At 31.7% G+C, this 26,353-nt stretch overlaps 3 protein-coding genes across 7 annotated transcripts; all 3 read left to right on the plus strand.

Moving 5' to 3' along the window:
- Positions 1 to 2,542: 2,542 nt before the first annotated feature.
- On the plus strand, positions 2,543 to 7,036 carry LOC105786654 (uncharacterized). 2 transcript variants are annotated; one of them, XM_052633740.1, is made up of 6 exons: positions 2,543 to 3,038; positions 3,994 to 4,030; positions 4,129 to 4,365; positions 4,454 to 4,501; positions 5,988 to 6,066; positions 6,157 to 6,306. In XM_052633740.1, exons 1-6 carry the CDS (start codon positions 2,737 to 2,739, stop codon positions 6,162 to 6,164), a joined length of 711 nt encoding a protein of 236 aa, XP_052489700.1. In that variant the 5' UTR covers positions 2,543 to 2,736; the 3' UTR covers positions 6,165 to 6,306. The 2 variants fall into 2 exon arrangements, with proteins under 2 accessions (XP_052489700.1, XP_012468619.1); XM_012613165.2 differs by lacking the exon at positions 5,988 to 6,066 and having other exon boundaries at positions 2,544 to 3,038; positions 6,157 to 7,036.
- Positions 7,037 to 17,607: 10,571 nt separating this feature from the next.
- On the plus strand, positions 17,608 to 18,554 carry LOC105786647 (peptide methionine sulfoxide reductase). Its single transcript, XM_012613162.2, has 2 exons — positions 17,608 to 18,064; positions 18,150 to 18,554. The coding sequence occupies exons 1-2, from the start codon at positions 17,741 to 17,743 to the stop codon at positions 18,402 to 18,404; spliced, it is 579 nt and encodes a 192-aa protein (XP_012468616.1). The 5' UTR covers positions 17,608 to 17,740; the 3' UTR covers positions 18,405 to 18,554.
- Positions 18,555 to 18,708: 154 nt separating this feature from the next.
- Positions 18,709 to 21,788, plus strand: LOC105786634 (probable pectate lyase 18). Of its 4 annotated transcripts, none has more exons than XM_052633337.1 (5): positions 18,709 to 19,260; positions 19,342 to 19,853; positions 19,943 to 20,683; positions 21,166 to 21,304; positions 21,382 to 21,788. In XM_052633337.1, the coding sequence occupies exons 2-5, from the start codon at positions 19,750 to 19,752 to the stop codon at positions 21,601 to 21,603; spliced, it is 1,206 nt and encodes a 401-aa protein (XP_052489297.1). In that variant the 5' UTR covers positions 18,709 to 19,260; positions 19,342 to 19,749; the 3' UTR covers positions 21,604 to 21,788. The 4 variants fall into 4 exon arrangements, with proteins under 4 accessions (XP_052489297.1, XP_052489298.1, XP_012468607.1 ...); XM_052633338.1 differs by having other exon boundaries at positions 19,342 to 19,391; XM_012613153.2 differs by having other exon boundaries at positions 18,709 to 19,853.
- The last annotated feature ends 4,565 nt before the right edge of the window (positions 21,789 to 26,353 follow it).

Consider the following 26,353-nt stretch of genomic DNA (forward strand, 5'->3'; position numbering starts at 1 on the left):
CAAATAAAAAAAAATTTAAATGTGTGCTACTGAATTAAAATCAAAGTTCCAAAAATACATATGAACGACAAATCAAGTTTCATGTATCAAATTGCACATTAAACTAAAATTTATGTATAAAATTAATATTTTTCCTCTAAATAAAAATAGAAAATAATTAAATGTGTGTGCTCACGTGCAACACACGTTACGTAGAAGAGTAATATTACAGTTTATTTATTAAAAAAAGGTAGAACAATTTGAAGTAGCTAACGGAATTATGACAATTAACGTCCTATCTTGTAATAAAGAAAGGAAATCACAGCCATTGTTTGAATCACCATCAATTAAAATCACAATAATCTCCCTTACCAATATATGGTTGTTTGGTTTTAACGTGTGATTATTATCCATCTTTCAATCTCAACCGTCCACGATTACTGTTCACATTTAAAGTGTTTTCCCCAACTTTTTCATTAATAAAAATAAAAAATCAATCGTTATTATATATTTTTTATTTACGTATTTACAAGTATTTCAACTAAAATTTGAGGTTGAATTAGATCAGACTTTGTTTCGAAAGATAAGCTGGTTTACAACGTTTGGTTAGCTTTACCTTTTACCGATTTAATTTTCTATAATAATTTGTTTTCACAAATTTTGATAAAATTAATTTATTCAAGATATTACGTCAATATATTTTAATAAATGAAAATAATATTATATTTATAAATTTTATTAATTTACTAATTAATATTATTAATATATTATAGTTTTTAATTTAACTTTTTTAAATAAATAAAATATATTATTTTGTAACGTAATTTTGATATTATTTTTAAGAAGGTGGTCCCCTAACTCAAAAATGAAAAAACAAAAACATTGGGGGAATTGCTTCAACTTGAAATCATAGAGCCACGAGTAATAAAATGGGACAACCTGGACACTAACGCCCATATTATTATTTGTTTTAGTTTTAGTTTTTTTTTTTTTTGCTTTTGCTTTTGCACCTTAGTCCTTTAATTTTTCTATTATTGCACATAAGAAAATACCAAAATTTTGCCTATTTTGCTCCTTTTTCTTTTTCTATGATATTGCTAATTTAGGCTCTTCATGTCTCACTACAAAGACCAAACCACTAATTGTCTCATTTTATTAGATATACTTTAACAAGATAATATTATCCTTCACTTAAGATAAGGTCAACATTTTACAACTTTGAAATTCTAGACTTGAATTATATTATATGTCAATTATTTGTGATTTTTTCATATATTTTACAATATTAGGCTTAATATATTTTTTACATTTAAATTTAATAATAGGTTCAAATCGCGGCTAGATTTGGTAATTAGGTACACTTTAGCCCTTAAACTTGAGTTTTTAAAAAATATAATGATGTAGCACTTTAAGATTATACCATATCATCACTTATTTTAGGTGATGACATTGTATAATCTCATGGTGACACGTCATCATATTTTTACATAATCTAAATTTATAGATCAAAGTAGATCTTATTGTCAAGTCCAAGTGTCAAAGTAGACCAAAAAAAGGCAATTTTATTGGAACTAAACCAGATTAGCCGATTAGATTAGTTGAATAGATACCCGTTTGAAAAAAAGGGTTTGATCTAGTTCTTAAGCGAACTCTTAAAATTTATAAAAAATTGAAAAATAAGACAATATATAAATATTTTAATTTTTGTTTATTAATTTTAACTAATTAACTATTGAACTAGCAGTTAAATTGGTAATTTGATTTATTCAACTACCTATCTAAATTTTAAAAACAGTGAAAATATATAAATACAGACCTAATTGTAAAGTTTAGTAGCAAAAATTATATTACTCCCTTTATATTAAGGCTTAATAGAATAATTGGTACCTAAACTTGGTATTTTTTTAATTTCGTACCTAAATTTTTTAGCCCGTTTGGTATCTCGAACTTCATACTTTTTCCTAATTTGGTACATAAATTTATTAAATGTTATACAAATTATGCAAAACAAGAATTGATGTTAATTTTTTTGTTATGATACAAAAATATTGTCAGATTAGAGGAAATTCATGTAAAAAAAAGGTATTGAACTATGCTAAACTAATTAATATTAAATAAGAAAAAAATATTTTATAAACCCAAATTAAAAGAAATTCATTATTTTCAATTAATAAAATAAATAATTAAATAAAACTAAAAATAATTTAACATATAAAATACAAAAAAATATCATATCATTTGTGACATGTCGGTCATACATTGATTATTTTACTACCTCATAACAAAATAACATTGTTAGCATATCGGAGTAATTTATAAAACGTTTGACAAGTTCAAATACCAAATCGAACAAAAAAAGATTAGGTACCAATTTAAGAAAAAGAGTCAAGTTTAGGTTAAAGATTAAGTACCAACTTAAGAAAAAGTGTTAAGTTTAGGTACCAAATTGAAACAAAAAAATTTTGGATACCAAATTAGAAAAAATGTCAAGTCCAGGTACCAAATATCATATTAAGCCTTATATTAATATATGATTAACAGCAGGGAAATAAGAAAAGAAAAACTGAGCTCAATCACCAATGACATATGAACATTTACTGAGTCGACAGCGAGTGTGAAACATCCTCTGAAAGCGAAACTACAAAGGAATGTTCATCATCATCATCCCCTTCTTCTTCTTCTTCTTCTTCTTTTAGATTCTAATTCCAAAAAAACCCAAAACAACCCGATTTTTTTTCACAGGTAAATTCTTAAACTATGGGTGGGGTGACGTCATCAATGGCTGCCAAGTTTGCGTTTTTCCCACCCAACCCACCTTCATACAAGCTGGTTAAAGACGAAGCAACCGGGATTTCAGTTTTAGACCCTTTCCCTCACCGTGAAAACGTCGACGTATTGCGTATCCCGACTCGCCGTGGTAACGAAATCGTTGCCGTTTACGTTAGGAACCCCATGGCTACCTCCACTCTGCTTTATTCACATGGGAACGCCGCTGATATTGGTCAAATGTATGAGCTTTTCATCGAACTCAGCATCCATTTAAGAGTCAATCTCATGGGGTATGGTTTTCTCGGTTTTCACTTAAGAACAAATTTTGTACGTTATGTGTATGTTAATGGATTTGGTGTCAAAATTTTGTGGAAGAATTTAATAATTTTTAAGATCAAAGTGTTGATATTCTTGGGGTTTTTTTCTTAGTTTTAATGAGCTTGAGATACCACTTTAGATTATTCATAAGATCAAATTTATTGTTCCTTGTACTTTTTTGATGTGGATGATTATTGTACATACATGATGTTTTTGGGGGCCATATTTTGTGGAAAAAAAAGTTTTAAGATTAAAGTGTTTATATTCTTGGGGTTTTCTTAGTTTTGTTGTACTGCCTTGATTGAGGGTTAGATTTGTTCTAATTATTTCATTTAGTGAGAGCTTGAGATATGCCACTTTAGGTTGGTTCATAAGATGAACTGAATTAGGAGTTTGACTTCCTACTATTCTTGGTTTCTTATTACAGATCTGTTTGCATAACAATAGTGCAAAATGGTGGTATTTAAGGAATCTTTGTTGTTATGCTTATACTTTGGTTTTTCAGTTAAATTGATGATCGAATGGTGGATAAGTGGGAAAGCTCTAGTACAATAGTGTCAATTAGGGATCCATATCTTTTAGTCTTTCATGGTTGTTGCTTTATCTTTTAGGAATTTATATATACATGTATATTGAATTTTTGAATCTAGGGTTTAATGGAAAACGATAATTTCGAACTGTTTATGAGAGAACTCGGTGGTTATATTCGTCATGCATGAGGAAGCAAATGTTTTCTATCTAGGCAGTACCATCTTTCATGATATTCTTATATGTAAAGTTATAGTTGACATGAAATATAGAAGAATACGGATCCTTCGTTTTTGTGTTAAACCGGTGTTGTTGTTTCAGTCTCCGTGAAACTGGTGTTATTTTCTCCATTAGCGTAACATATTGAAATCTTGAACATAATGTATAAAATCTTTGCAGGTATGATTACTCTGGCTATGGACAATCATCGGGAAAGGTAATTATAGCTCGAATCCTCTACTCTACTCTTTACTACATGACTCAACTAGTCAAATCTTACAGCTCTCGCTGAATTATATATACGGCTTTCTTTAGCCTAGTGAGCATAATACGTATGCCGACATCGAAGCTGCATACAAGTGTCTTGAAGAGAGCTATGGTGCCAAGCAAGAAAACATCATCCTTTACGGTCAATCTGTAGGAAGTGGTCCTACCGTAGATCTCGCTTCTCGTTTACCTCGACTAAGAGCTGTTGTTCTGCACAGTCCTATACTATCGGGTTTAAGAGTCATGTATCCTGTAAAACGCACATATTGGTTTGACATCTACAAGGTTCAACATTTTGCCCTCTATTCTATTCTATCTAATGTAAAAAGGGTGCATACGTGTATGAGCTTGATTTACATGTTTTTTTTTGCAGAATATTGACAAAATCTCGATGGTTAAGTCTCCTGTGCTGATAATTCATGTAAGTCTGAAATTCTATATTTTGCATTTGTTAATGCATGAAACATTAGGAGGAATGTTCCTTATTCGAGTTATTTCTAATTAAGTGCGAAAAATCTGCATTTGCATTTTCTCATTACATTAGGCATGTTGATTTTCTTCAGTTTGACCAGCGATGATCAATCGTGTATAAATACTTAGATTTCTAGTGTCTTCACTGTCTTCGTTTCGTTCTTATATGTTTTTTCACAAATAGAAAAGGAACGACTTATACAACTTAAAATGTTATGACCTAGCTATGAAATTTCCTTATCTTTTACAGCTATAGACACCAAAGTCTTTTTGGTAAAAGTATCATGAAGGCTTTTGTACTAGGAGCTGGATTGCATTTTGTCTCCTTTACTCAAAAAATGGGCAAATCAGTCCCTATACGTTAGATCGAAGAGTAAATTGATCTTTCTGTTAAAAATTTCATCCATTTATACTGTTAAAAATTGGTCCCTATATGTCAGCATGAGGTACACGTAGCATGCCACGTGTCACTATTTGGTTATTTGGGCAGCCATTGCAATTTTTAACAGTAGAAATGAATGAAATTTTTAATAAAAAGGATCAATTTGCAATCTGACACCTAGTACAAGGGACTAATGTTAAACTCTATTCCAATTTGGTCTTATTTGATTCATTTTAATAGTACAGAGACTAAATTGATCCATTTAATACTAGGACTAGTTTGATCAGGTCCCTATAATAGAGGGACCTCTCAAGTACATTTACCATTTATTTAGCTATGAAATTTGCTCATCTTTTACAGCTATAGACACTGGATTCTTTTCAATGCACAAGTACATGTAATTCAGCTAGGGAAAACAATTTTAAATGTGAATAAATACATATATTTATAGATACTGTATTCTTTTAAATGCACAAGTACATGCAACTTCAGCTAGGGAAAACAATTTTAAATGTGAATAAGTACATATATTTATAGACACTGTATTCTTTTAAATGCACAAGTACATGCAACTTCAGCTAGAGAAAACAATTTTAAATGTGAATATGTATATACACATATATGTATGCATTTATTTGTTTGGCCATGAAATTTGTTGATTTTTTACAACTATAGACACTGGCTTCCTTTTGGATAAATGCAATTCAGCTAGGGATATGTATGTATGTATGTATGTATGTATGTATGTATGTATATGCATATATTTATTTAGGTATAAGTACCATGGCTCTTGTACTAGTAGTTGGATTGCATTTTGCCTCCCTCTCACTCAAAAAATGGGCAAATTAGTCCCTGTACATTAGATCAAAGAGCAATTTAGTCCTTTTATTAAAAATTCTATCCATTTTTATTGTTAAAAACTGGTCCCTATACGTCAACATAAGGTATACGTGGCATGCCATATATAACTGGTTATTTCATTTATCACACCAGTTTTTAACAATAAAAGTGGGTGAAAGTTTTAACAGAAGGACCAATTTGCTCTTTGATCTAGTGTACAGGGGTTAATTTGCACATTTTTTGGGTGAGAGGAGGTAAAATGCAATCCGACTACTGGTCCCAGGGCCTCCATGGTATTGCCTATTGGTTCAGTTTATTCATGGCTATTATGAACTTGCGAAGAATATCAGGAATGGATATTAACTTCCAGCATTGAAATTCAGGGAACTAACGACGATGTGGTCAACTGCTCTCACGGGAAGCAACTGTGGGAACTTTGCCAAGAAAAGTATGAACCATTATGGGTCAAAGGAGGAAACCACTGTGATTTGGAACTCTACCCCGAGTACATTAGGCATGTTAAGAAATTTATATCCACAGTCGAAAAAACACCTTCACGAAGAAATGGTTCTCGAAGAAGCACAGATGGCATCGAACAATTGAGGCAAAGCACCGACCATTATGAGCCACCAAGGAGGAGTATGGATCAAAGGGACAAGCCACGAAGAAGCACCGATACCAGGGAGAAACCAAGGAAAAGCACTGATACCAGGGAGAAACCGAGGAAAAGCACTGATAGACCCCCAAGACTGAAGTTTCACGAGTATACGAAATTTAACAGCATTGACAAGCTCGAAAAGCTTAAAGTATCATTAGATCGTATGGAAAGAATGGAGAGATCACGGAGAAGTGTCGAATACCATGATAAATCGAGTAGAAGCAACGATCAACAGCTCGAAAAAGGAAGGAAAAGTGTTGATTGGTTAGATAGAATCCGAGCAGATTAGAAGCTTTTCTTTTTGTAAAAGTTTGTTCAAAGTGGAAGGGGGGAATTGGGATTGATTTCCACTAATAACTTAATTGTTTGTAGAATTCGAATGTTGTTATTCAAAGTTGCAGTTTAACAGTGTGGAGTGTAGAATTTGCTATCATTTCCTTGAGATTTGTTCTCATTTGATCTTTAATGAAAGAATCAAATCTGTTTGTTTCTGTTGTGGAAATCTCAAAGCTTGTAATCAACCACTGTATGGGGTGAATGAGAAATTTGGGGGTTTTGTACTCTTTTCAAAGTTTTAATAATATATTATTTTTGTTTTATTTTTATATATTAGTTTAGTATGTCACTCCCCTCTATTTATTTCATGTAATAAAAATAACTAAAATATTTTATAATAATGTATTACTTATTTACAGATTTCAATTTTTTTGGCATTTTCATTTTAATTACCTAAATAAAAATACCTACAATTTGATCATTGTGTTAAGAGAAAATTTTCCGTATCATATTTTTGACCATCTTTTTACCCCACTACAACTGTTCACCATCTTCTTCTCCTCTATGCCAAAAATATATCATTTTGCCTCAGCCATGGTATTTGATTTGATTTTTTGCAAACTTGGATGATAGGAATGCAATACAATATATCATTTTTCGAGCATCATGCAGTTTGCGCTCTGCTTTCTTTCTGTGTATGTCTAATCACTTGTTTAATGAATGAAGGTGAACTTTCTGAACCATTAAACTACAACATTAGTCTGTAAAAAACATCTGACATGCTGAGTACTTCCATCAGATATGAAAACTGATAAAAGATTAAGTGTATTCAGAACAAAGAAGATTATAATACTTGCTATTTAGTACAGGGATACGTGCCCTGCAGCATTTTTGTCTGTACAAAAGGTAAAATAAAGTAGAGAGGAGAAGGGATGAGTGTATTGGGGTGGAAAGGCTCGGTTTAGTTAATAACAACTATAAATTGAAACATTGAAGAAGAATGCAGCAAACGATGGTGGAAGCAGGGGTGGTGTGGAGGGGAAGAAGATGATGAGCAGTAGTAGTGGGGGTAAAAAATGGTCAAAAATGATAATGCGTCATGCATAGCCAACTGCTGTTAAGGATTTAATGTTCAGGTGACTAAAATGAAAAAGATTCTAACAACAGTGACTAATTTGTAAATATTTTTTATTTAGATGATTAAAATAAAAAAATCTGAAAAATTGGAATAATGAATTAAGTAGTTTACCTTAATTTAAATTACAATAAAAATGTAATTCAAGATGAATATAAAGCGTAACTTAATATTTTATCATACCTTGCCAATCTCTTGGGCCTCACTTAGAACAATAATTTCAAGACAAGGCTCTACTAAGACTAAAGCACGAGAAACATCAATAGGGGTTGCACTCTACAAAAAAAGGAAGAAGTTTGGACATTAGATGCTACAAACATGAATTATTTTCGCACATACCCACATCAAAAGGTCTCTACGTTCCTCTCTTCTCCTTTAGGCAATGTAGAAGGAAGTTCAATATTCAAGTGATAACATACATATTGGCGAACAAAAGAAAGATGTTCCCTTTCCTCTTCAAGTGGTTTTCACTCTTCAAAGGTCATGTGTTATGTGACAAGGGCCAAAGTTCTGACATATTGTCAAACAAACTAACTTCTTTTGAAGTCAAACTATTTGGATTACGAATTTCAACGTAAAATCTTTAAAAATTATTTTGGGACCATACTTAGTTAAATCTTAGTAACTTTTATCTCAAATGATAAATTTATCTCAAACTATGAATATGATCCTTGGTAAAGCCTCCATCAAATAAATGAGGCAAATGCCTTATAAATGAAAGGATGATGAATTTAATTGAAAGAGGAAATCTTCAAACTTATTTTCTATAAGAATATACTTGCGGGGGGATAAAAAGTAAGATTTTTTGAAAATTTGTTCACCTCAAGGTTATGATTACCCCATGGAACGAAATAATCTACACCAGGAGAACCTTCAAAATTAAAGGTGGACATGTTACTAAAGTTGGCAGAAGAAGTTGTTTCCAACACCTTTGACAAACTAAAAATACAGTACTAATAAACGCTAAGAATTTCTTGATAACCATAGCATCTCTACAAACCAATTATGAAGGAGTAAATGAAAACCCACTTCAAACAGGTGTAAAGGGAGATAGAAGCCTCTGTTATTAGCTGTAACTTTAGTTACCCAATATGCTCCTAACAGAATTGAGAACTTATTTTTACAATGAGGATGTTTAAGACATCACGGTTTTAGCTACCTTAATAGTGGAACACAATGTTCTTCACTCACCACTGGACATCTCTTACTTGAAATTCCAAACAATCAAGCATGAAAAGATAAGAAATCTCTTGACAAAATACAATAAAAAGAAGAAAAAATGTCAAGTATAGATAAGAAGAAAATAAAGGTTTTGGATTCATAAAGAATCAAATGTGACAAAGAAATGATGTTATTTCCAAAAACCCCAATTAGAGATGAATGGTGCCTAAGAACAATTAATACATAGGAACAATGATAAAAACATTAATCATGATGCTTTAAAAGTCCTTTAGGCTTCATCAAAACTTCTAAAGCTTAGAAATTCAACTCAACCTAAGCCACTTTAACCTACCTTTCATTCAAGGGGCAATTGTTATACCTAAGTATGCCAGACCCTCAAGATATCATGCAACCTACATCACTCAATTTCTGAAAGATAGAATTTGGCAAAATTCGTTTTCACCGAAAGGCTAGTCTTAGAGCCTAACACCATATGACATAAATTAGGTCCACACAATCTCCAAAAGATATATAGGGAAGAGTGTAACGTCCCTTACCCGTATCCGACACTGGAATAGGGTACGAGGCATTACTAGAACACATACACTTATAAACGTATTGAATCGAGTTATAAAATTTCATCCAAATTAAAATTTTCAAATTATTAACATGCTTTTATAATTCTTCACGATATAAATAATGCAACATTTCCTGCCAACCACAATCTCAAATAATGAATTTAGTCAATCGAGCTCAATGTCAACTTATTTTCCAACATTTAACTTCAATTGCACTACAAATACTTGTCAAATTAAGGATCGTCTTACGGATTTGAGTATACCGTTTGCCCAGTGCCAAGATTTGCTTGAATCTTTTTTTTTTACAATACTAATACTCAGTATGGTTTTCTTTACTGAAGTACCATACCTACTTTTTCAGCACTCAGTATGGTTTTCTTTATTGAAATACTATACCTACTTTTTACAACTCAGTATGGTTTTCTTTATTGAAATACCATACCTACTTTTCACAAGTCGGTATGGTTTTCTTTATTGAAATACCATACCTACTTTTCACAACTCGGTATGGTTTTCTTTATTGAAATACCATACCTACTTTTCACACTTTGCCATGGGTCCACCATGAACTTATCCGTCAATTCATCACCGGTTACCGAACGTATGTACTCAATCCTGCGCATCCCTTAATTTGAACTAACAATCTCATCTTATTCTCATTTTTTACCATAATCACAATTTAACAACAATATACGAATTGATACATTATATCATTCCCACATTAACAATTAATCATAAAAGTTTAGCCATATGAACTTACTATTTCATTACCTTTCCACACCCGTTTCCTATGCATATCACACAAGACATAAACATGTCATTCAACCATAGTCGCAAACTAGTGTATTGAAACATAATTCTTTTTGGAAATAATCACATAATAAACCATTTCACTAGTGATTTCATAATTTAAACCTTACTACCCCTTTCATGATCACAAGCATATTTCCATTTAGGCACTTACTATTTCAATGCATAACTTTTACGATTAGCATGGCATAATCCAGCCACAACTTAGCCAAAACCTAAGCATGTATACCAAATATCTTAGCCAAATAAACATATAGCATAAGCATTATAAGCATGGATGAGCACAACATTTATTCATGTATCGGGCTTACCAACATGTTTTAATTCATAAACCGTTCATGACATTATTTCATGCCAAATCATATACCGAATATACCATCCACACATACTATGAAACTTTATTTTCATACATGAGCTTAAACCATGGCCAATAACGCACAAATATAAGCATCATTTCTATTTCATCGTTTATCAATTATAATCAAGCATATGACCAATTATTCACAAATCATTCATATATTTCCCAATTTTTCCTCCACCTCCTCTCCATTCCTCATCCTTATTGTATATAACACATTTAAACAACATTATTCATACTTTCACAATTTTCTTGTATGTAAAATTCAAGCTGTCCTTCTGAGTCAGAGTCACTAAATTATTTTTATCTGGAGATACAGGTCTCCAAATTAAGATCCGTAAATTTTCCCCGAAACTAGATTCACATATCTTCTTACCATAAAAATTTCATAATTTTTTGTTTAGCCAAATGGTACAGATTTATTCTTTAAATTTTCCCCTGTTTCACTGCTGGATAGTTCTGACCTCTCTTCACTAAAAATTAATTATCTCATTGTACAAAATTTGGATGATGTTTCTGTTTGTTTTCTTTGAAAATAAACTCATTAAGTATTCTAAGCATATAAATTATAACTCATAATTATTTCTGTACAATTTTTAACTATTTTCTAAAGTCAGAATAGGGGAACCCGAAATCATTCTGACATTGTCTCACAAAATTTAATATATCTCATGATTTACAATTCCATTGCTTACACCATTTCTTCTATGAGAAACTAGACTCAATAAGCTTTAATTTCGTATTTTATTCACCCTCTAATTCAATTCACACAATTTTTGGTGATTTTTCAAAGTTACACTACTGCTGCAGTCCAAACTGCTTTAGTGCAAAATGTTGATTTCCATTTTGCCCCAAATTTCACAGTTTATGCAATTCGGTCCTTTCTCAATTAACCCCTAAATTAATCTAATTTTCTCAATTAATACTTTACCTAGACATTATAAGTTGTTACACAACTATTGAAATTCAGAATTTCCACATATAACTCTATCTTCAAACTCTTTTACTATTAGATCCCAAACATTCACTTTCTATTCAATTCTTTCAATAAAATCAGCATATGAACAATTTAAAGCTCTAATTCCATGCTAAATCATCATATACTTCCAGCACATATTCATAGCAACTTTCAACTTCTTTCATAGAATCAAAAACTAATGAATTCAACAAGTGGGCCTAGTTGTAAAAGTCACAAAAACACAAAATTTTCAAGAAATAATCAAGAATTGAACTTACCTGCAGTAAAAATAGGAAGAACCAGCTTAAGGAAACCCTTCTATGGTGTTTTTGCTGATGAGAATGCAGAAAAATAAAGAGAAATCTAGATAATTCCACTTTGGTCCTAACTTTATTAAGTAAATTTTGCAATATTCCAATTTTGCCCTTAATTCTCCTGACTTTGTTGCTGATTTCATACCCTTGCCGTCCAGCCCAAATAGACTTTGGGTCTATTTTCCTTTTAATCCCTCCTCCTTTTATCATTTAAGCTATTTAATCATTTTCCAAAATTTTACATTTGTTACAATTTAGTCCTTTTTGTTCAATTAATTACCAGAACTCTAAAATTTCTTAACGAAACTTTAATACTAACTTTTTAACACTCCATAAATATTTATAAAAATATTTATGGCTCGGTTTAAAATCTCTAAGGTCTCGATACCTCATTTTCGATTCTAATTATTTTAATATTTATTTCTAGTACACTATTCACTATTTCAAAATTTTTCCTAACTTCACATTTAACTTATACTCACTAAATTAATAATATTTTCTACCAATTTGTCGAATTTAGTGATCTCGAATCACCGTTCATACACCTCTAAAAATTCAGGCCATTACATTTTTCCTCATCGAATTTGTGGTCCCAAAACCACTGTTTCGACTAAACCCAAAATCGGGCTGTTACAAAGAGCATCTGCCAGTACTTGTTAATCCATCACCTTCTTAAGCCTGAAATCTCTCACATTGGCTCCAACATTGTTCTTAGTTGACAACCCACCACTTTTGTAACAATTCAATTTTCAACGATGTCGAAAAACTTGATTTTAAGGTCAAATTTACTAAATCGAGTTCTCTAAAAATTAGGATCAAATAATTATGTTTTGAATATAGAATTGTGGGGGAAAATTATTAAGTAGAACTTATTTGATTAAATTATTATATATAGTACAGTGACTAAATTACAAGACGAGAGATATAAGGAGTTTTGATTTAGACTTTGAGCAAGTCCTTATTAAGCAATTAGACATAGTCATAAATATAATTTAGCCATAGATTAAATGTTGATAGTGGATGAGGTTAATGACTTCTAGTGACTTCCACTAGGTTTTGTAAGAATGAATCATAGCTTTTAGATTTATATATTTGATTTTATTGGGGATCAAATAGTATAAACAACAAAATAAAAAAGGTGGAGAAGAATGAACACAAATTTTTTACATGGAAAACCTTCAAAGAGGGAAAAACATGGGTAAAGGAGGCATCGACTTATCATTAAATGAGTAAACAAAATGATAGTACAACATGAAAAAAATAAACCTAAATGTACTAAACTTACATTACCTACAATCTTGAAAATAAAACATTAACTCAAGAACAAAATTCTCTCCATAGTTACCACTAAAACTCTCACCAAAACTTCATACGCGACTACATCTTGTCGACCTCAAAGAAAAACAATTTTCTAATTGGCCTTACAAAACAAGGATACAATGACCCATTTAAATAGACTAAGATTACAGTTCTAATCATACTAAAATATCCCTGGAATAATTAGGGTCTGACTGGGAGAAGAAGTTCTACTTGAAGTCTAAAATGCGGCTGCCAAATAGGAAAACACATCGTGATGTTGTTTTCGCCTCATTGTGACGTCTCAAGTCGCGTTGTCACGACGTCGTGATCCTCCTCATAGTGACGTCGTCATCTATTTATCCGAAAATATAAGGCACACCCTATAAATCTCTACATTGACTCGTATTTATCATGCCTCTTTTTCCATGCCCCGTCACGGGCCAAACTTGAATTTTGTAAAATGTCAACCAAGTCTAAACTGTGCTCGAACTTGGAAACTGAAAGACTCCTAGTCTTTAAATCAAAGTTGTATAATGCAACAATGACCAATAATACCCAAACAAGAGAGAAAGCATTAACTCTCTCCACCTTGACTATAACCCTCTACGACCAACCTTGCCTTAAATACTCTACGAACTATTTAAGTCCTTAAAGATAAAAAAAAGGGATGAGATTCTTCTCTAAATTAGAAGCATGCCTAATAGAGGTGTTCATGGGCCGGGCCGGGTTTCGGCCGGGCCCATAAAAAATTTTGGCTCGCATACTAGGCCCGGGCCTAGCCTAGCCCAAAATATGGGCCTGAAATTTTGTCCAGCCCTACCGAGAAAAATTCTTAGGCAGGGCCGGCCGACCCGTTTTTAAACAGGCCTCATTTTTGCCCAAACTCATATTTGGGCCTATATTTTACCCGAACCTCCCATATTTCTAGGAAGTAGTCGGTAGGCCGCCCGGCCCATGAACACCTCTAATGCCTAACATTTGACACGACTCCACCTTCAAACAGATTATGTGGAGAACAACAAATCATCACCCTTGTCTTCAGCCACATTAGCTACCTTCATAATTATCCGAAACTATTAGAAATTGAAATTTGTGGTTCGTTGAACTTCTCGATATCCAAAAACATTGTTGTGCCACCAAACCAGCCAATCTGCGGAAGCTGAACCGTAGCTCTAATACCAAATTGTTGAGAATTGACCTGTATAAACAACGAAATAGAAAATATAGAGAAGAGCGAACACAAATATTTTACGTGGAAAACCCTAAAAGAAGGAAAAACTACTGGAAAAGGAGGCATCGATTTATTATTAAATGAGTAAACAAAACGAGAGTATAATGTGGAGAAAATAAACCTAAATGTACTAAACGTACGTTACCCAAAACCTCAAAAACAAAACTCTAACTTGGAAACAAATTTCTCTCCATAGTTACCATTAAAACTTCAAATGTGATTACATTTTGTTGCCCTCAAAGAAAAGTCCTTTTCTGATTCGCCTCACAAAATAAGAATACAATGACCCCTTTAAATAGGCTAAGATTAGAGTTCTAATCATACTGAAATATCTCTGGAATAATCAGAGTCTAACTAGGAGAAGAAGTCCTGCTTGAAGTTTAAAACGCGTCTGCCAAATGAGAGAACACGTCGTGATGTCCCGAGTTGCATTGTCGCAACGTCGTGATCCTCCTCATTGCGATGGCATCATCTGTTTCTCCAAAAATACGAGGCACACCTATAAATTTAATTTAATAAATATTTAATATGGTAAAGTATGGTTAGTGAGTGAAAAAAACAAAGATTCAGCTTTTTATTTTTTTCTCCACCATTTATACTTTGAGAAAGAAAAGAAAATTTCCTTGGTTCATTCACAATAGCCGTAAGCCATACAAGCAAATTTGGTGAGCTTTTCTTTTGAAATTTTGCTAAATTTGGTAACGGATCGTCTTTCCTTAACCATTTGATTGGACTCTTTGTTAGGCCACTCACTATTAACGGGTGCGATCTCTTTAAGAGGAGACTATTCGGGAACCATGAGTTACCTATAAATACCCCAAAACACAACATAAAGGGAGACTCTCCTTCTCTCCCAGCAAATCCTAAGGGGCTAAGTCCTCTCTATTCTTAGTTTTTTCAACTCTCGACCTCGTTGTGGGTGAATCGGCCTTCTTCTATACGACCCTTTCTCCACTCTCATTGAAACTCTGTATCAATAGATATTAATGTGTTTTGGTGTATCATTTTGAATTTATTAATATTTTAAAATATTTTTGTACTTATATATTTATTGTCCAATTTCTATATTTTATGAAATATATTAAGTAAATATATTTCAATTAAATAAATTTTAAAATATTAATAAGTTAAATAATTTAATTTTATAATTATATTTTATTTTAAATATAATTCTGGAAAATAAAAATGTCAAGACAAACGTATTATTTGTTTATGTTGTTATCATATATAACCTCTAACTAACGTGATAAAAGTATTAGGAAGGTCTTTGTATTAGGATTTGAATTGTATTTTGATTCTCCTACTTAAAAAATTAGTAAATTAGTCTCTATACATTTGATCAAAGAGCAAGTTGGTACTTCTATCAATCCCCCCAATTTTTACTGTTTAAAATTAGTCTTTGTAGGTCTTTCTATGTCAGCCTGAGTTATACGTGGCACGCTGCTATCAAATTATTCTATCAACTACATCAGTTTTTAACAATATAAATGGATAAAATATTTAATAGAAAAGATCAATTTGCTTCTTCTTTTTTTATCAACATATAGGGACTAATTTATTCATTTTTTAGTAAAATGAGCAAAATGCAATATAACTCTCAATACAGAAATAAAATACAATCTATCACTTAATACAAAAACCTTCAAAAATACCTTTACAAATTTAGTAGTGTTGACTTAGGTTGCCAATATGGACTATGTTGCTACTCACCTCATATCCATAGACACTTCTCATATAAACCATACATATTATATCCATTCACGTTAGTGTAAACCTATAATTAATTTACACATTTTTTCCTACCATTAATATTTTATCATTAAATTTATAAATATAATTGTATTCGTAATTTAAAATTTAAAATTGATAAGATGTTGAACTATTATAATAAAAATATAAATTTTATAAGTATAATAAAAATATAATTATATTAATAAATTCTAATTATCGAGTTCCTGAAATTTTAATTATATGAGGAGTTTTGAAAGTATATAAATTAAATATAATTTAAGACTAATATAATTGAAATCCTCTTATATATATTGATGAATTAGGTAGACTACATGAATAGTTATCTATTTACGAAAATATTTTATTTTTATCACTCAATTTTAATTTTTTAATTTTCTAGATAAGTAAAAAATGTTTAATCACTAAAGTTTTTAAATTTGAATTTTTGGTTTGTGATATTCAATTGTTAACAAAAGATTGATTTCATTTTTTATTGGTACAATAATAAATTTAACTCTTCACATTTTATCAATTTGATCATAATTCTAATAAATTCAACATATTTACACATCATCAATTAAGTATTGATTCTAAAAACATACGAAACTTCAAAATAATAATATTAAAATATATTTTAAAAATCTAAAATTATATAAAATACATAAGAAATATAAAATATTTATTTATATTTTAATACAACCTTTATCTAACAAAAAATAAGGACAAACTACACCCAATGTCAGTAAACTATTAATAAATTTATGTTTTAATCGCTTAACTTTAAAAAATTACAAAATGGTTCTTAAACTTTTCGAAAGTTTTTATTTAACTCAATAGGCTGTTGAGTTTTTTTTTTTTTAAGTCTAGCTAACAAGCTCCAAGTGACGATTCAACGATTGGTGCAGTGGATCAATACCAATCAACAAGTAGAAAAACATACTTTAGGTCCAGGTCGATCTAATGGTCAATGTCAAATATCGAAGAATAAAGCTATTTGGATTTTAATTTGCAGATTTATGACATTAAAAGTTGAACTGTTAGAAGAGAGGGGGGAAAACCTTTCGATTGGTACAAAGGATGCAAAGAGAGAAAAAAATGCAACAATAATTTTAATAGTCCAATAATTTGAATGAAAATGTTAAGAATAATTTAATGCAAAACATAAACTTAGCATAAATGTAAAACTAAATATCCACAATCAACGTCAGAGATTCATAGCAAGACAGAAAATAATTGCGTTAAGCTTTTATTATTCACAATAATTTATTTATAGATTTTCATTTTAAGGTTTTCTTTTTCCCCCACAAATCGTTTCAGGTTTAGCGGCCTTGAATTTGGCTGGAAAAACGTGATAGGTTCATCATCAGAAAAGTCAAACAAAAAAACTCCCTTTATAAATACAAAATGAACGTTACTTTGCTTGCTATATTTGCAGAAAAATAGCTTCAAAACTAAAAAATGGCCACTACCGTCGACACCAACAACCCGGCTTTCGACGCGGATGAGGACTGCCCAATTAACCCATCTCACGAATTAGCCCAGTTTGGAGCCGGTTGTTTCTGGGGAGTAGAATTAGCGTTTCAACGAGTTGAAGGTGTAATCGAAACAACGGTTGGCTACTCCCAAGGTCATGTTCATGACCCGAATTACAAACTGGTATGCACTGGTTCAACAAACCACGTCGAGGTGGTTCGGGTCCAATTCGACCCTCAAATCTGTCCTTACGTTAATCTCCTCTCTCTTTTCTGGTCCCGCCATGATCCCACCACTCTCAATCGTCAGGTATCTCGACTTTGCTTAAAATTCACACTAAGTGTTCGTCTTTTTACCTCAATCAATGAGTACTTTTTTTTATAATTTTTTTCAGGGTGGAGACGTGGGAGCACAATATAGATCAGGGATATACTACTATAACGAAAACCAAGCTCGTCTTGCAAGAGAGTCAATGGAAGCTAAGCAATTAGAGTTAAAAGATAAGAAAATTGTAACTGAGATTCTTCCGGCGAAACGTTTTTATAAGGCGGAAGAGTACCATCAGCAATATTTGGAAAAAGGTGGAGGTTTAGGGGATAAACAGTCTGCTGAAAAAGGTTGCACTGACCCCATTAGGTGCTATGGCTGAAGAAAGCCCTTTTGAATATGTTTTTTTAGTATCATGATGGCACTTAAGCTTCTTGTCTGGTAATAAACAAGTTATCATGTTTTCCTTTTGTTGTGTTCTGAAGACATATATATATATCAATGGAGTCTGGGTTTGTTGGTTTCTTTTTAATTTGAAGTGTCATTGTAACAGATAGAACATTGTCAAGTTCCATCCTTTGTGCATGTTTGTGATATTAAAAGTATGCATCTTTTTTCAGCTTTTATTATGACAGAGCACTTAGCTTCTTGTCCGTTGATAGACAAGTTATCATGTTGCCTTTTGTTGTGTTATGGAGATTGTTGAGTGCAAGTATTTGCTAGGGAGTGTCTCACTCCCTCAACAACAGAGGGTATTGTTTTCGTGGGGGGTTTTGTTTCCCATTTTCTGAAGAGAGTCCAAAGGGATTCACGGAATTTAGGAATTGCCTCGACTGGAAGAGATACGATTTGCAAGCTCACGGGAAAGGTGTCAGTGTTATGCAAAATGTTCATCCTTAAACTCCATGAACCCTTTTTGGCTCTCCTCAAAATATGGGAGACAACTCCCCACAGGGACAATACCTTCTACTGAGGGAGTGAGCAGATACTTGCCCTCAATAGAGATATATATACCAATGGAGTCTTAGGTTTATTGGTTTCTTTATATAACTTGGCAACAGGTAAAATTTGAAAGTGAATGTTATTGAATCATTGATTGTGTTGCAATGCAACCAAATTTGAAATTGTGAACAATGCGGAAATCAGTTGCTTGAATGAAAAGTTTGATGGATACGATGCTTCCATTGCAATACCACCAAGTCCATCCTTATGTTAGACAAATTCGAACATGCGAATAGGTATGAACTTTTCTTGTACTCACATAAACACTCACTTTAAGTTATGTACATACTCATATCTAGCACTCATTCTGAATCCAGGTGCCTATGGCTGCACAATGGGCATCCTCATTAGTTCCAAACACGGTGAGGTAGTTTTGGTCTTATCACTTCGGGTTTTTAAAGTTTCAGAAATGTGGTGCTCTATACTATTGACTTTTTTACTATATTCTATTAGTACTTGGATTTGATTGCCCATCACTACAAGCTTATAGGACTATAGGAGTAACTTTTTTTACTGTTTTGGGGGCAGCTTTATTGAGGACGTTAATTAACGGCCAAAAACTACCCAAACTGTGGAATCCCATAAAACCTGAAATCACGAAGCTTATTGGGCCCACATGTTTAGTTTAATCACACCATTGAAGCATGCTTTGAATCCCTTTATAAAATCACCCATTTTCTCCTTTCAAGCTCAACTCTCCCTCCATTTTCATCGCAACCAAAAAAATGGCAATCCCTTCACTTTCTCTTCTCTTCCTTTTCACCTCTCTTCCTCTTTTTTCCTCTTCCCCGGTTAAAGATCCTGAACTTGTAGTTCAAGATCTTCACAGGTAAACAAACGGTTCACATTGTATTTATCGTGATTTTGGATATAATGAATACCATATCTTTGTTTTGTTTTGGTTTGGTTTTTGGACAGGGCCATTAATGTGTCTAGGAGGAACCTTAAGTATCTCTCTTGTGCAACTGGTAACCCCATAGATGATTGCTGGAGATGTGACCCTAACTGGGAGAAGAACAGACGGAGGCTAGCCGACTGTGCAATCGGGTTTGGCAAGAATGCCATTGGTGGAAGAGACGGTAAACTCTACGTTGTCACTGATTCTAGTGATGATGATCCCGTGAATCCAAAACCTGGAACTTTAAGACACGCTGTGATTCAAGACGAACCGTTGTGGATCGTGTTCGCTCGTGATATGACCATTCAATTGAAGGAAGAACTCATTATGAACTCTTTCAAAACAATTGATGGCAGAGGTGCTAGTGTTCACATTACTGGGGGTCCATGCATTACCATTCAGTTTGTGACCAACATTATCATCCATGGATTGCACATTCATGATTGCAAACAAGGAGGGAATGCTATGGTGAGGGACTCCCCGCGGCACTACGGTTGGCGAACGACATCAGATGGTGATGGTGTGTCCATCTTTGGTGGTAGCCATATTTGGGTGGATCATAACTCGTTATCAAACTGCAAGGATGGTCTGATTGATGCTATTTATGGATCCACTGCCATCACCATTTCAAATAACCACATGACTCACCATGATAAAGTTATGTTACTAGGGCACAGTGATTCCTATATGAAAGACAAGAACATGCAAGTCACCATTGCCTTTAATCACTTTGGTAAAGGGCTCATCCAAAGAATGCCAAGGTAACCCAAAAATATATGTACTCCTATTGTATAGGGTTAAAATTTCTCACATTGGGGCCTGAATTTTTTTCTTGTTCAAGTTAGGCCCCAAACTTTACAATTGTTTCTATATTATCCAAGGCACTGAACTTGTCAATTGTTCTCACATTGGGATTTTAACTTTTTTTTTAAGTTAATCCTTGAAAACCTTAGAGTTTAAGCCTCATATGAGAATAATTGTCAGGTTTAAAGAATTCAACCTTCAATGTGGAAACGGTTGCCTAGCCTAAATCCTAATGTGAGAATAATTGTTAAATTCAAAGCTTAACTTGAACTAAAAAAAGTTCAGGTCCCAATATGAAAAAAAGTTAAATTCAGACCCTATCATATATTTGCTGTACTTTAGTTTGGGTTAGTGACAGCATTTTTTCGATATATTTAATTTGAGTCTAAGCAAATATTCACCCTCTATGGGACCATAATTCTATAGTACACATTTACAGATGTAGACATGGGTATTTCCATGTGGTGAACAATGACTACACCCATTGGGAAATGTATGCAATTGGAGGGAGTGCTAATCCAACCATCAACAGCCAAGGGAATAGATTTACTGCACCAAATGATATATTCAGCAAAGAGGTGAGTAACCCCATTTTAATACTTTGAATGTATTGAGATTTGATGACTTATGGTTGTAATAATCATATTTGATGTAGGTGACCAAGCATGAAGATGCGCCTGAGAGTGAATGGAAGAACTGGAACTGGAGATCGGAAGGCGATCTGATGGTAAATGGTGCGTTTTTCACACGGTCGGGTGCTGGTGCATCTTCAAGCTATGCCAAGGCCTCTAGCTTGGGTGCTAGGCCATCATCGCATGTCGCTACGATAACAACTAATGCCGGTGCACTTAATTGCAAGAAAGGCTCTCGTTGCTGATAGTAAAAGTTGATGATGTTAAAATTCGAACTTCAAATATATTAAATGAGTTCGAATTTTTCTTTTTAAATTCGAGTTCGAGTTCGATGATTACAACCTCGGCCTGTTACTCAAGTACTTTGAGAAAGCAAGTGCAGATGTGTTGATATAATATTTAAATATCTTTTACTTTATTTTGCATTAAATCTCTCTGTTCTTTTTATCTTTCTCTTTCTCCCATAAACCCCAAGTGGGAAACCATGAAAAAATACGGTAAATATTGCCGACACTAAAGACAAAGGAAAATAAAGAATGCATTTTTTCTGTACACATATATGAAAAGCCTTCCATTCCAAGTAGTTTTGAATTGATTTGAGTAGGAAAGTTCACCCGCCACAACTGTCACTAATTGAACGAAATAATCAAACAATAACATGTGGCATGTGGCATGTGGCATGTCACATGTACTTTATGTTGATATATATGGATTATTTTTAACGATAAAATAAAAATATTAATATGTTCTTTGATCTAATATGTAAAGATTAATTTACTCTCTTTTTAAGTAAAAGAAAGCAAAATACAATCTAAGCTTCTAATTCAAATGTCTCTATGGTACTTTTACTAATAACTTAGTATCTACAACCCAAATCTACAAAATAACAAATAAAATATTGGAGAGGAATTTACTTACATCAGTGTAAAATTAAAGTAGTATTACACCCTTTTGTGTAATTTTTATGATTGATATTTTAATGATTCAACTATTAATCTATTGATATAATTATATCTGTAATTCATATAAATTTTTAAATTGATCTAATATTTCTATTATATCGATCTAAAGTATTATATATTAATATTTATTAAATAATTAATTTTTTTTATTTAAAACAGTTTAACATGCAAATGAAATATAAAATATGCAGATTGGCGATGGGATGACTTTGGTACACTTTTTACCCTGAAAACTGAGAAGGAAGAAAGCACTTCCACCAAGACGTGGACTAAACAGAAAATTTACAGCAAAGGAAAGACACCCCCAACATTTGTCGAAGTTTCATGGGGTTCCCTCTCAAAGACAGTAAATGTAAAAGACAAAATAAAGAAAGAAAACACAAAAGCATAGGCATTGTTTGGAACAGCTTTTGATGGAACTGTCTTTGACTAAGGTTGCTTCACATTGCATGCTTGTCTTTCCCATGTTCCACTATCCTCTTATATCTTTATTTACGTATTTAAATGAGGCACTCAATGAGTTCTTGACTCTATGGTGCCATCATCTCCTATACCTCTCCCACATGCATCATCCACCATCACATGATAATGTTTTGGTTTTCTCTTTAGATAGGATATGATTAGGGTATATGGTCTTGTTTTGAGGGGCTCAAGGGGCACATTTGCTGCCCTGCTACTGATTGATTGATTCAGTCTAAAGACATCGACTATCAACTTAAAAACATTGGATTCAACTTCTGGAGTTTTATTCATATATTTTTATTATATGATTAGGAATAATATTTTTATACATTAAATATAATGTATTCTCAGGTTAGTATATGTAGTTTTTTTTATATTTTTCTATTATTTATTTATTTTTAATCATTTTATGCAAATACACATTAAACATTTTAAAATTCATTTTGATTGAATTATATATTAACTTATCATGAATTCATTTTACATCCTTTATTCCTCTGCTTTTATATTTTAATAATTTTATTTAATTTTATCAAAACCCTTATAAATAATGATAAATCAGTCTGTTTTAGATAGAAATGATTTAATAAATTTATGTCAAAGTTAATATATAATTGAATTACATATAAGTTTAAAATATTTAATTGTAATTGAAGTCAAATATAAATTAACTAGAAATTATTTTTATAGTACTTGAATATAATTTTATAATTAAAAATTACATGATAAATAATATAAAAATATAATTATCTTTTTATTTAAAATTTTAGGTAGTATATAGTAACAAATATAAAGAAGTGTAAGCAAACTTATTCTTCATGTATTTGGACCAAATTCGAATTCAGACGTCAATATTTTTGGGAAGGCTTTACTTGAATACCACCCCAATCTAAATAAGACTAGGCTCAAACTATAAAACAAGTGAGGAGACCTTTGGTTAAACAAATAAAAATGTTGCTTCTTCTTTTTTTTTGTTGAAATCGTTGTATCTATCGTCGACAACAATGACTAATCCCCTCGTTACAAATGCTCTATTCAAAGAAGTAATTCAAAATCCCCAACACATAATTAAGGAAAGAGGTAAACAACCATCACGCCACACCTCATACAAAGACACATTGCCTTTAAATCCTATTGTATTTGAAATGTTGATCACGTCCTGTTGGCTTCCACATAAGGGACACCATTGCAACATTGCTTTTATTATTGGTTTGTAGTATAGAGAAATTATGAACGATAATGATCAAGGGTTCGATTGTTCACATTTTAAGGTATGTTCTTTTACTCGTTGATGGGTACTGATCCACTATACTAATCGCCAAATCATTGTTTGAAACTCACCAGCCAGATTATTTTAAAAAAATTATCAGCCCAATAACTTAAATAAAAACTTTCAAATAATTCAGTGACTTAAATGAAAACTTTCAAATAATTTAATGACTATTTTGTAATTTTTTTGAAGTTGAATGACTAAAACGTAATTGGGTGAAGTTTATCCATAGTTATATTCTACTTGATTTTCATAAATAGCTTCTATCAGCCCAGCTGGTTAGGGCTTAGGTGTGGAATAAATGGTTCATTTCAACCATGGACCTCCGGGGTTTAAAAACTTTTGTAGGCCCAACTCTATTAGGGTTTGCAAGGGCTAAGGTTAAATTTCGTGGCTTTCTGGATTTATTTTCATGATAAATAGTTTTATTAAATATAGGCTCAAGCTATAGAGAATGTCAAAATTTGAGAATTTTAATGCTTGCTTCAAGTAATTCGTAAGTTTAATCAATTTTTATTTTTTTAATTAGTATTAAAAAAATTTTGTTTATATTTGAATTCAAATATAAAAATAGAATTTAAAATTAGTACGAGGACAAATTCATTTTATCATATAAACAAATTTAATTAAACAAGTTTAAACAGATCTATATTGATCTTGAACTTGACCTGAATAAGAGTTGAAGCTTCAAAGAACACAAGTTAAACCAAGACTATATATATATATATATAACCGTTAAAAGTAAAAGATCAACTTTCTTTTATCAAATACAAATTCAATCAAATAGATCATGAGATAAGTAAGGTTGTTGGAATTGGATTGGACTGGTCGATACATTGATTTAAAAAACAAGGTCGAATTAATTGACTCGCAAATCGATATAAAATGATTGAATTAGATCAAAAATCGGTTGAACTGCTTTTATTTATTTTTAATTAACTTTTTAATAATTGATTGGACCAACTAATCACACCGATTCAACATACATTATTTAACACTTTATCAAATAGACTCTTAAATAACTAAAACAAGTCATGAAAGAAGTGGGGAAAGAGCTACCGAGGCAGGTGCATTGAAAGGTGAAGCTGTCCTAAGGGGATGTTAAGTGTGTGTTCCTTGTAATCTTAAGCACAAAATTCAACACATTTCCTGGCCCTTTTGACCAACCACACACCCTTTTGTGTAGGTCAGGTTAATACCACTTTCTAAATATAATTCATGTTTAGGCTCCCAATAATTCAACCCTGCCCCATGCTGGACGGCAATCGCAGACCATAACCAGGGCAGGCCCCTCATATTTTGAAAAAAAAAATCACATTATTATTTAAAAATTTTAAAAAATATTATATAAATTTTAGGTGATTGAATAAGCTAGACTATCGATTTTCAATTCATCTGATTCAATTAATTTGATCGTCGGGCTAACAATAATTAAATAAATAATTTAAAATATAAAGAATATATATATAAATTTTATTAAATCGATTCAACTTGTTTAACTGCTGATTTTTATCTCGATTTTTTTATTTTTATCAATCTCTCGCAATTTTTTAATCAATTGATTTAACCTTTTTGTTCATATCGTTATATCAATAAGTTCTCGGTCTGTCTGATCTGCTCCAATAACACTAATTATATCATTAAATTTTGTCAGAATTCAAATTCAAGAATTAAAATAGATCTAGTTACCAAATTCAAAGACCAAAGTAGACCTAATTACCAAAATTCAGGGGCCAAAATTATTTTATCCCTTTTGAAAATATTTAAATAGTATATATTTATATATTAAATAAAATGAGATTAGCTTCTTTAAAATAAATTTTATATCTTTTAATCTTTCAATTAATTTTAGATTGAAAAAAGTTTAATCAATTCAACTTCTATAATATGATTTTTCTTTGAAGCTCCTTAATGGGCTATTAAATATTAACATAACAAGTGACGCAATAACTAACACAAAAATAATGATGTGACAACTGACATGACATTTAAACTTGAAAAATTCTTTAATTTTATTTTTAAAAATTTATTATAATATTTTAATTTGATTTATTTTTGTATAAATTGTACTTGTATGGTAACATTAAATTTAAAATAAATTGTTTTAATATTTTAATTTTTTAATTCCAAAAGATCGTGTCAATTAAATATATTCTAAAAATTATTAAAAGTAGAAAAGAAATTAAATTAATTTTAAAATCATGTGAATTAATAGGGATCATTAAAGTGGAAATTATTCTTTGTATGCTAAATATTTAAACTAAAAAATATCGTTATGTCGTATAATTGCTTTTTTAATAT

Source organism: Gossypium raimondii, chromosome 7, assembly GCF_025698545.1.
Source record: "Gossypium raimondii isolate GPD5lz chromosome 7, ASM2569854v1, whole genome shotgun sequence".
Classification (NCBI taxonomy): Eukaryota; Viridiplantae; Streptophyta; class Magnoliopsida; order Malvales; family Malvaceae; genus Gossypium; species Gossypium raimondii.

What these genes read in the sequence shown, in the direction of transcription:
- LOC105786634 (XM_012613153.2), top strand. Translation starts at nt 19,750, where the DNA reads ATGGCAATCCCTTCACTTTCTCTTCTCTTCCTTTTCACCTCTCTTCCT. An exon ending in GTAGTTCAAGATCTTCACAG is followed by an intron (nt 19,854 to 19,942) that starts GTAAACAAACGG and finishes GTTTTTGGACAG; the next exon opens with GGCCATTAATGTGTCTAGGA. An exon ending in ATGATATATTCAGCAAAGAG is followed by an intron (nt 21,305 to 21,381) that starts GTGAGTAACCCC and finishes TATTTGATGTAG; the next exon opens with GTGACCAAGCATGAAGATGC.
- LOC105786654 (XM_012613165.2), top strand. Translation starts at nt 2,737, where the DNA reads ATGGGTGGGGTGACGTCATCAATGGCTGCCAAGTTTGCGTTTTTCCCA. An exon ending in ATGGACAATCATCGGGAAAG is followed by an intron (nt 4,031 to 4,128) that starts GTAATTATAGCT and finishes GGCTTTCTTTAG; the next exon opens with CCTAGTGAGCATAATACGTA. An exon ending in ATTGGTTTGACATCTACAAG is followed by an intron (nt 4,366 to 4,453) that starts GTTCAACATTTT and finishes TTTTTTTTGCAG; the next exon opens with AATATTGACAAAATCTCGAT.
- LOC105786647 (XM_012613162.2), top strand. Translation starts at nt 17,741, where the DNA reads ATGGCCACTACCGTCGACACCAACAACCCGGCTTTCGACGCGGATGAG. An exon ending in CCACCACTCTCAATCGTCAG is followed by an intron (nt 18,065 to 18,149) that starts GTATCTCGACTT and finishes AATTTTTTTCAG; the next exon opens with GGTGGAGACGTGGGAGCACA.